We start from the raw sequence: 9,783 nt of genomic DNA on the forward strand, positions 1-9,783 counted from the left end.
ATATCCCTTTTCCTCCCTCCCCACCCTTGTAACCATAAAAAAATATTTTCTTCTGTGTTTAAACTTTTTTTTATGAGTTCTTATAATAGTGGTCTCATACAATATTTGTCCTTTTGTGACTAATTTCACTCAGCATAATGCCTTCCAGATTCCTCCATGTTATGAGATGTTTCATGGATTCATTGTAATTCTTTATTATTGCATAGTATTCCATTGTGTGAATATACCATAATTTGTTTATCCATTCATCTGTTGATGGGCACCTCATTGTTTCCAAGTTTTTGCTATTGTAAATAGTGCTGCAGTGAACATGGGTATGCATATATCTATTCATGTGAAGGCTCTTATTTCTCTAGGATATATTCCAAGGAGCAGGATTGCTGTATGGTATGGTAGTTCTATTTCCAGCTTTTTAAGGAAGCACAAAATGGATTTCCAAAGTGGTTGTACCATTTTACATTCCCACCAGCAGTGCGTAAGTGTTCCAGTCTCTCCACAACCTCTCCAACATTTATTATTTTGTGTTTTTGGATTAACGCCAGCCTTGCTGGGGTGAGATGGTATCTCCTTATAGTTTTGATTTGCATTTCTCTAATGGCTAATGATTGTGAACATTTCCCCATGTATTTGTTAGCTGCCTGAATGTCTTCTTTGGTGAAGTGCTTGTTCATATCCTTTGTCCATTTTTCAATTGGGTTATCTGTCTTTTTGTTGTTGAGTTTTTGCAGTATCATGTAGATTTTAGAGATCAGACACTGATGGTATTTGTTGTAGCCAAAAACTTTTCCCCAGTCTTTAGGTTTTTTTTTTTTTTTTTTTTTAGGTAGTCTTTTTACTCTGTTGGTGAAATCTTTGTGTGAGCCTAAGTGTTTGAGTTTTAGGTGCTCCCAGTTATCTAGTTTCTCTTCTGGTGTTTATGCATTGTTAGTAATGTTTTGTATATTGTTTATGCCATGTATTTGGGCTCCTAGTGTTGTCCCTATTTTTTCTTCCATGATGTTTATCATTTTAGATTTTATATTTAGGTCTTTGATCCATTTTCAGCTAGTTTTTGTGCATTGTATGAGCTATAGGTCTTGTTCCGTTTTTTTGAAGATGGTTATCCAGTTAGGCCACCACCATTTGTTAAAGAGACCGTGTTTTCCCTATTTAACAGACTTTGGGACTTTGTGACTTTTATTCTTAAAACAGATTTAGAAGCTTCACGTTCACTGGTAAAGGCACTATTGGGTAGACTTGAACCTCCAATCTTTTCCCATTTGCACACCCCAGGGACCCTTATTTGTTCTCCCACTTGCCATTGAGTTGACTCGTGGTGACCCCATGTACGTGAGTCAAACTGTGTTTCATTGTGTGACCTTTTGGAAGTAGGCTGCCAGGCCTTTATTTCGATGTGCTACTGGGTGGGTTTGAACTGCCAACCTTTTGGTTAGCAGCCCAGTGCTTAACTTTTTGAATTACCCATGGCCTCCTGGAAGAATAACAACAACAACAACAAAAACCCCAAACCCATTGCCATCAGTCAGAGTGACCCCATATGTCAGAGTAGAACTGCCCCATAGGGTTTCCAAGGCTGTAACCTTTATGGAAACAGATTGTCAGCTCTTTCTCCCAAGAAGCCCTTGGATGAGTTTCAACCGCCAACCTTTTGGTTCAGCTGGGCACTTAACCATTGCACCACCAGGCCTCTTTGGAAGAATAATATCCTGTATTAATTTCCACTGTAATAAATACAGTGCCAGTGAAGAATGGCATGTCTTATTGGGCTGAGGAATTTAGAGGGGAGCAGAGAGAGAAGTGAGGTGTTGTGTCCCCTCAAAATATGTGTTGTAAATCTTAATCTCTGCCTATGGTTATAATCCCATTTGTGAATGGTTGTGTTCGTTATGATAATGAGGCAGGATTAGGGTGTATCTTGAGTTAATCTATTTTGAGATATGAAAGATACTAAACAAGCAAGACAGAGAGCAGAGATGGGAAAAGAGATGCCAAGCCACACGAAGTTCTCCCAGCAGCAGAAACTGAAAGAGGCAAGGACCTTCCCCAGGGCTGACAGAGAAAGCCTTCCCTTACAGCCAGCTCCCTGTATTTGGACTTCTAGCCTCCTAAACTGTGAGAAAATAATTTTCTGTTTGTTAAAGCCACCACTTATGGCATTTTTGTTATAGCAGCACTAGATAACTAAGATATAAGGTCAAAATAATCTGGCTCATACTTTTTCTGTTTTTAGACTTCTGAATCCAAGCTGGGAATTTATTACTGAAGAAGACCAAAGTAGACCCCTTCATATAGGTCTCAGTTAATTATTGGCTTCTTGGAGAGCTCACTCAGTCATATAGAAAACACTAAATATGGCTGCTGACCTGACATCTTCATGGAGTCATGGAAAACCTGGTGACAACCCTGGATCAGAGCCTCCACAGTTTGTGTCTTCCCAAGGAACCGATCTTGGAGAGAAAGACTGTAACCATGTGAACTTCAGAGCATTTACGTGCTTGGATGAGGCTGACCCCATCAGGGATCTGAAGAGACTTTGTGAGCTCTGCCGTTTATGGCTGAGGCCAGATCTTCACACCAAGGAGCAGCTTCTGGGTAAGCTGGTGTTGGAGCAGTTCATGATCTCCATGCCGCTGGACCTCCAGGTCTTAGTCAAGGAAGGTGGAGTGGAGAATTGCAAAGACCTGAAGGAGATGCTGAGAAATATCAGGAGACCCAAGACATGGGTAAGTAGAAACTTCATGATTGGTGTGGGAATTGGAGAACTGGGGTGAGGGCTACACGGAGGAGTTGCACTAGAAAGGACCAAACAAAAAACCAAATCTGTGGCCCATTGAGTTGTTTCTGCTACATAGCGACCCCATAGGACTGAGTAGAACTGCACCGTAGAGTTTCCAAGGCTATAACCTTTAGGAACCTGTAGATAGACCAAAAGGCAGTCGTTTGAACAGAACAAGGGGATACTGCGTGGTTTAAAGTCAGGAAAGTTATACGTAGGGTTGTATCCTTTCACCATACCAATTCCATCTGTATGCTGAGCAAATAATCTGAGAAGCTGGACTATATGAAGAAGAACAGGGCATCAGGATTGGAGAAAGACTCATTAACAACCTGCAATAGGAAGATGATACAACCTTGCTTGCTGAAAGTGAAGAGGACTTGAAGTACTTACCAATGAAGACCAAAGACTATAGCCTTCAGCATAGATTGTACCTCAAAACAAGGAAAACAAAAATCTTCACAACTAGACCAATAAGCAACAACATGATAAACAGAGAAAAAATTGTAGTTGTCAAAATTTTTATTTTCCTTGGTTCCACAATCAACACCCATGGAAGCAGCAATCAATCAAATGAAGTATTGCATTGGGCAAATCTGCTACAAAAAACCTTTTTAAAGTGTTAAAAATTAAAGATGTCCATTTGAGGACTAAGGAGTGCCTGACCCAAGCCATGGTATTTTCAGTTGTTTCATATGCATGTGAAAGCTGGGTAGTGAATAAGGAAGACCAAAGAAGAATTGACGCCTTTGAATTATCGTGTTGGTGAAAAATATCGAATATACCATGGACTGCCAGAAGAATGAACAAATCTATCTTGGAAGGAGTACAACCGAATGCTCCATAGAAGCAAGGGTGGTGAGACTACTTCTCATGTACTTTGGCCATGTTATCAGGAGAGATCAGTCCCTGGAGAAGGACATGATACTTGATAAACTAGAAAAAAACCTAGAAGGTCAGTGAAAAAGAGGAAGACCCTCAACTAGATGTATTTACACAGTGGGTGTAGCAATGGGCTCAAGCATAACAATGATTGTGAGAATCACACAGGACCGGGCAGTGTTTCGTTTTGTTGTACACAGGGTCAATTTGAGTTGGAATCAACCTGAAGGCACCTAACAAAACAGTCTTTACAGAAGTAGACTGCCACATTTCTCCTGTGGATGGGTTTGAACCTGCAACTTTTCAGTTAGCAGCCAAGCTCTGCACCACCAGGGCTCCTTACTAGAAAGGACTTGAAGGATTTATCCAGGTGAAAGGTTTTCAATCAGGGGTGATTAGGACCCCAGGGGGCATTGGACAATGTTTGGAGACATGTCTAGTTTTCATCTGGAGTGGGGTTGGTGCTACTGGCATCTAGTAGGTAGAGGCTAGCAATGCTGCTCAACAGTCTGCAATACAAACATCTCCGACCAAAGAAACATCAAGCCCAAAATGTCAATAGTGCTGAGGCTGAGAAACCCTTGTCTACAAGAAAGATGGGTATCTTAGTCATCTAGTGCTGCTGTAACAGAAATACTACAAGTGGATGGCTTTAACAAAGAGAAATTTATTTCTTCACAGTAAAGTAGGTTGAAAGTCCAAATTCAGGGTGTCAGCTCCAGGGGAAAGCTTTCTCTGTCAGCCTTCTCATCAATCTCCCCCTAGACTAGGAGCTTTTCCATGCAGAGACCCTGGATCCAAAAGATGCCCTCTGCTCTCCACACTGCTTTCTTGGTGGTATGAGGTCCACCCTCTCTGCTCTCTTCCCTTTCCTCTTTATCTCCTGAGAGATAAAAGGTGGTGCAGGCTACACCCCTGGGAAGTCCCTTTACATTGAATCAGGGATGTGACCTGGGTAACTGTGTTACAGTCCCACCCTAATCCTCTTTAACATAAAATTACAATCACAAAAAGGAGGACAACCACACAATACTGGGAATCATGGCCTAACCAAGTTGGCACAATTCACTCTAGGACAATGGGCAAGGAGAATACCGAGACCCACTTGATGTTGCATGAGGCCAACTTCGAAGAAAAACATGGGTAAAATATTGCGCCTAATTCAATGAACCTAGTGAGGAAGTAGATTGAATTTAAAGTGGCTCCAAAAGCCCTAACAAAGGGAAAGAAAATGTTAGATGGTGGTTGTTGTTAGTTAGTTGCTGTCAAGTCAATTCTGGCTCATGGCAACCCTGTGTGTTACATAGCAGAACTGCTCCATAGGGCTTTCTTGTTTTTAATCTTTTTGGAAGCAGATCACCAAGGCTATCTTTCACAGTACCACTGGGTGGTTTCAAACTGCCAACGTTTTGGTTAGTAGTTGAGGGCAAACTTTTCACGCGACCTAGGGACCTTTGGAAACCCTGGTTGCATAGTGGTTAAGTGCTATGGCTGCTAACCAAAAAGTTGACAGTTTGAATCCACCAGGCGCTCCTTGGAAACTCTATGGAGCAGTTCTACTCTGTCCTGTAGGGTTGCTATGAGTTGGAATCAACTCAACAGCAAGGGTTTGGTTTTTTTTAGGGACTTTTGGTTGGTGTAGATCATATGGCAGATCTAGAGTAGAATTTCTCACAGGAAGTTCCTTCACTCCCAGCACAAGATGATATGACATTAATGAACCAATTTAGATTTCCCAAAAATATTCCTGTAAAGGGAGCCCCAGTTGCACAATGATTAAAGCACTTGGCAGCTAACCGAAAGGTTGTCAGTTCCAAATCACCAGCCGCTCTGCTGGGAGAAAGATGTGGCAGTCTGCTTCTGTAAAGACTACAGCCTAGTAAGCCCTATGGGGCAGTATTACTCTGTCCTATAGGGTGACTATAAGTCAGAATCGACTCAATAGCAGTGGGTCGAGTCCCTGGTATCCTTTGGGATTGGAGAAAAATTCATTCAAGTAATCACCAGATTTATGTAGCAAACAGTTGCTGTCTAGTCAGTTCTGACTCACAGCCCCTCCTTGTGTGTCAGAGTAGAACTGTGCTCCATAGGGTTTACAATGATTGTTTTTTTGGGAAGTAGGTTGCCAGGCCTTTCTTCCATGGTACCCCTGGGTAGACTTGAACCTCCAGCCTTTCATTTAGTAGCTGAGCACATTAACTGTTTGCACCATTCCTGCACTGCAACTCTATAGCAAGGAAGACAGATTTAAAGAAGCCATTCCAATAAAGTTTGAGTGTTACAGTAGCAGGCACACAAGGAGCATGAGAGAGCTACGTGCATATTTTTTTCTTAATGGTTTATTTTATTCTTTTGTTCTATGTTTTGAGACTATGCACAGCAAAAACATACCAATTCAAGTTTCTACATGTACAGTTCAGTGACACTTATTACATTTCTTGTTGTGCAACCATTCTCACCTTGATTTTCCCAGTTGTTCCTCCCTCATTAACATGAACTCACTGTCCCTTAAGTTTCCTATCTAATCTTTCGAGTTGCTTTTGCCAATTTGATCCCATAGAGATAGATCTTAAAAGAGCACAGTGCTCAAGGCAGACATTCTTTACTAGTTAAGTTATACTGCTGTTTGGTTTTAAGAAGACTTCAGTGGATATTTTTGGTTTAAGGTTTAAAGATCATCTCTGTGCAGTAGCTTTGAGGATTCTTCCAGACTCCATTGCTCTGAAATCTTGATTTCATGAGAATTTGAAATTCTTTTCTGCATTTCCCCTCTTTTAGTCAGGATTCTTCTATAGAATCTTTGATTAAATACATGCAGGGTCTTTCAGGGAATCTAATCTTGGATTTTTTTTTTTTCTCCAGTCCATAGTCTGTTTACAAGGACAGGAATTTCTTTTGCAAAATCCAAATGTTAGATGGCTGAATCTGAGTTCAGCAACATGGATGATATGAGCGTCTTGTCCAGGGAGCCTCACTCCTGTGTGAGTGAGATACATCTGGAGAACAGACAGAAGGTCAGCCAAGAGCACCAGAATTTTCCAGGGATTGATGAAACATCAAGGAGACATCAGGTCAGTACGCAATGACTAATCATTGGGGAGAGGCGGTGAAGGTACAAGGGACAGTGGCAGGCAAAGCTGCCAGATCATTGAGAGATTTAGCATAAGACAGGGTTAGACCCATTTTCCCCAGGAATTCCCGTGGGTGCATTATGTTCCTAGACATTTCTGAGCTATTGGGGTGAATTAAGACTCATTAGCCTTCCTGCTTACCCCCACCACCATCAATGCCTTGAACATACAGGTGTTGCTGATAGGTGCTGTCTAGTGAATTCCAACTCACAGTGACCCTATAGGACAGGGTAGAACTGCCTCATAGGGTTTATTAGCCTATAATTTTTATAGGAGCTGATCTCCAGGTCTTTTTCTCCCATGGAGCGACTGGTAGGTTTGAACTGCCAGCTGTTTGGTCAGCAGACAAGCGCTGTTCCACCAGGGCTCCTTATTCAATATATAAACTCATTGCCGTTGAGTCAATTCTGACTCACAGCAACCTGTAGGGCTTCCAGGCTGTAAATATTTATAGAAGCAGGCTGCCACATCTTGCCCCTGCGGTGCTGCTGGTGATTTCAAATTGCCAAACTTTTTGTTAGCAATTGATTGCTTTAACCACTGCATTCAATATATAGAAGTAAAAACTATAAGGTTGGGACTTAGAAATGTGAGGGGTACAGATTAAAAATACACTTGGACGTTAGGCATTGATATTTATTGGGGTTGATGAAGTAGTCCGTAGGATGTATGGATGTATCCCCAAAACTGATATTAGGAAAGTTGTGATGTCACATCAAGGAGAGGGGTAGATGGAGAAAGAAGGGAGAGAGGTTTCCTTGCTCCAATTTAGGCATGTTCTATATTGATCACATTGGGTTGTCCATCTCCAGGGGCAGAAACTTCTGCCAGAGACCATTTCTCCAAATGGTGAGCCGGAGAGTCTGAGACCAGGGCAGAACTTGGAGAATAACCTGATGGAAGACACGAAAGGGTCAACAGTATGTGACGCCCAGGAGCCTCAGCTTCTGAAGGGTCCTGGTGAGTATGGAGACTGGGGACCAAGCACAGTTAGTAATTCCTTTTCTCTATTGGCTGCAGAACTGAGTGTTGTTGATTTTCTTAGTTTTTCTCCAGACTTGCTGGAGTTAAGGAGGCTTGGATAATTCCATCTTGGCCCTCGCCTCCCCCTTTTAAAATTTTTATCTCCTATGACCTCATTGGTATGCTGTTGTCGTTGGGTGCCATGGAGTTGATTCCAACTAATGGTGACCCCATATGACAGAATAGAACTGCCCCACAGGGTTTTCTAGGCTGTAATCTTTGTGGGAGCAGATCATCAGGTCTTTTCTTCTGTGGAACCAATGGTGGGTTTGAACTACCAACCTTTCGGTTAGTAGTTGAGCACCTAACCACTGCACCACCAGGGCACTTACATTGGTATGCACTTTTTTTTTTGTGCTTGCACACGTTTTGATGGTATGTCAAAATACATGAAAAATGTTTGTTTTGTTTCTCTCTCTGCCTTTTATTTATTATAAAAACTCCCCAGCTTTTCTCTGCCCAAAAAAAGGTCTCACTGAGACTCTTCTGCCAATCCGTGAGTCTTTTCGATAACCAAATAAGCTCTATGAAATTAACTTCATCAAAATTTTTCTTTTCATGTTATCCAGCATTACCATATCATAGGGGAAATGGCTCTTAAATGCCCAGTCTTCTCCATCACTGTCTTCCCAGAGTATCCTACAATCTCTTAGGCTTGTGAGGCTGATGGGAGAACCTCAAGCAACATCAACGTTTGGCCAAGTGGGTTTGGTATCATTGAAAATGCTCTTCATTAAGTGTTGTATGTTGAATCCCTTCTTCCAGCAGATTCTGTGGGGGCCAATGATGGAAAGGACCGTGAAGAAGGCACTTCTATTAAAAATGTGGGTGCTGACACACCACCTACCCTTGTTTTGGAGAGAGAAGTTTCTACTCCAGGTGGGAATAGGGAAGATTCTCAGAAGAATCTGAGGTGTTCCAAAAGAAGAAAACCAGACAACTCCTCAAGTTCCCAAGTAGGACCTCATGAAGGAGCTACACACCTGGACAAAAGAGAATTCCTGGCACAAATTGGGTTATACCCAGTTGATTTGCTGAGGACCATGGGACAAGTTGATCATGATTCAACAAGTGCCATGGGACCAACTGACCATGCTGTTGGTCAAGATCAAGAACCCACAGGACATTCACCCTATCAGTGTAGATTTTGCAAGAAAAGATTTCATTATAAATCTCAGCTTGACATCCATCAGAGGACACACACAGGAGAGAGGCCCTTTAAATGCAGCTCCTGTGGGAAAGGCTTCCTGCAGCCCTCAGATGTCCGTGTCCACCAGCGAATCCACACAGGGGAGAAGCCATTTAAATGTGAGCTGTGCCACAAAGAGTTTACCCATGAATCCAGCCTGTATGGCCACAAAAGGATCCACACCAACGAGAGACCATTCCTCTGCACAGAGTGTGGGAAGCACTTCAACCACAAGGGGAACCTCAGTATTCACAGACGAATCCACACAGGGGAGAAACTGTTCAAATGTGAGCTTTGCCACAGAGAGTTCACCCAAGAGTCCACCTTGTATGGCCACAAATGGGTCCACACAAATGAGAGACCATTCCACTGCACAGAGTGTGGGAAGCGCTTCAAGCACAAGGGGAACCTGAATGTTCACCAAAGAATCCATGCTGGAACGAAACCTTACACCTGTCCCCAGTGTGGGCACAGCTTCCGTCAGCTGGGAACTTTCAAATGCCACAAAAAAATGCATTTACAAGTGACATACCAATAATTCTGTATTGGATCCCTGACTGGATACCTGATTTCTCAACAGTTAAGTGCTCAGGTGCTAACTGAGAGGTTGGTGGCTTGAAGCCACCCAGCGGCTCCGAGGAAGAAAGACCTGACAATCTGTTTCTGTAAAGATTACAGCCTAGAAAACCCTATGGGGCAGTTCTACTCTGACACATGGGGTTGCTATGAGTCGGGATCAACTTGATGGCACCCAAAAACAAGAACAATGATTTTGTGATCAT

At 42.4% G+C, this 9,783-nt stretch overlaps 1 protein-coding gene across 1 annotated transcript; it reads left to right on the forward strand.

Moving 5' to 3' along the window:
* The first annotated feature begins 2,351 nt into the window (after window positions 1-2,351).
* Window positions 2,352-9,539, forward strand: LOC100654290 (zinc finger and SCAN domain-containing protein 5B-like). The gene is made up of 3 exons (XM_023544120.2): window positions 2,352-2,723; window positions 7,602-7,749; window positions 8,578-9,539. The coding sequence occupies exons 1-3, from the start codon at window positions 2,352-2,354 to the stop codon at window positions 9,537-9,539; spliced, it is 1,482 nt and encodes a 493-aa protein (XP_023399888.2).
* The last annotated feature ends 244 nt before the right edge of the window (window positions 9,540-9,783 follow it).

Source organism: Loxodonta africana, chromosome 11 (genome assembly GCF_030014295.1).
Source record: "Loxodonta africana isolate mLoxAfr1 chromosome 11, mLoxAfr1.hap2, whole genome shotgun sequence".
In the NCBI taxonomy this organism is placed as follows: Eukaryota; Metazoa; Chordata; class Mammalia; order Proboscidea; family Elephantidae; genus Loxodonta; species Loxodonta africana.

Coding starts and splice junctions, on each gene's coding strand:
- LOC100654290 (XM_023544120.2), top strand. CDS start 2,352: ATGGCTGCTGACCTGACATCTTCATGGAGTCATGGAAAACCTGGTGAC. Junction 2,724..7,601: donor TCAGGAGACCCAAGACATGG/GTAAGTAGAAAC, acceptor GTCCATCTCCAG/GGGCAGAAACTTCTGCCAGA. Junction 7,750..8,577: donor TCAGCTTCTGAAGGGTCCTG/GTGAGTATGGAG, acceptor CCCTTCTTCCAG/CAGATTCTGTGGGGGCCAAT.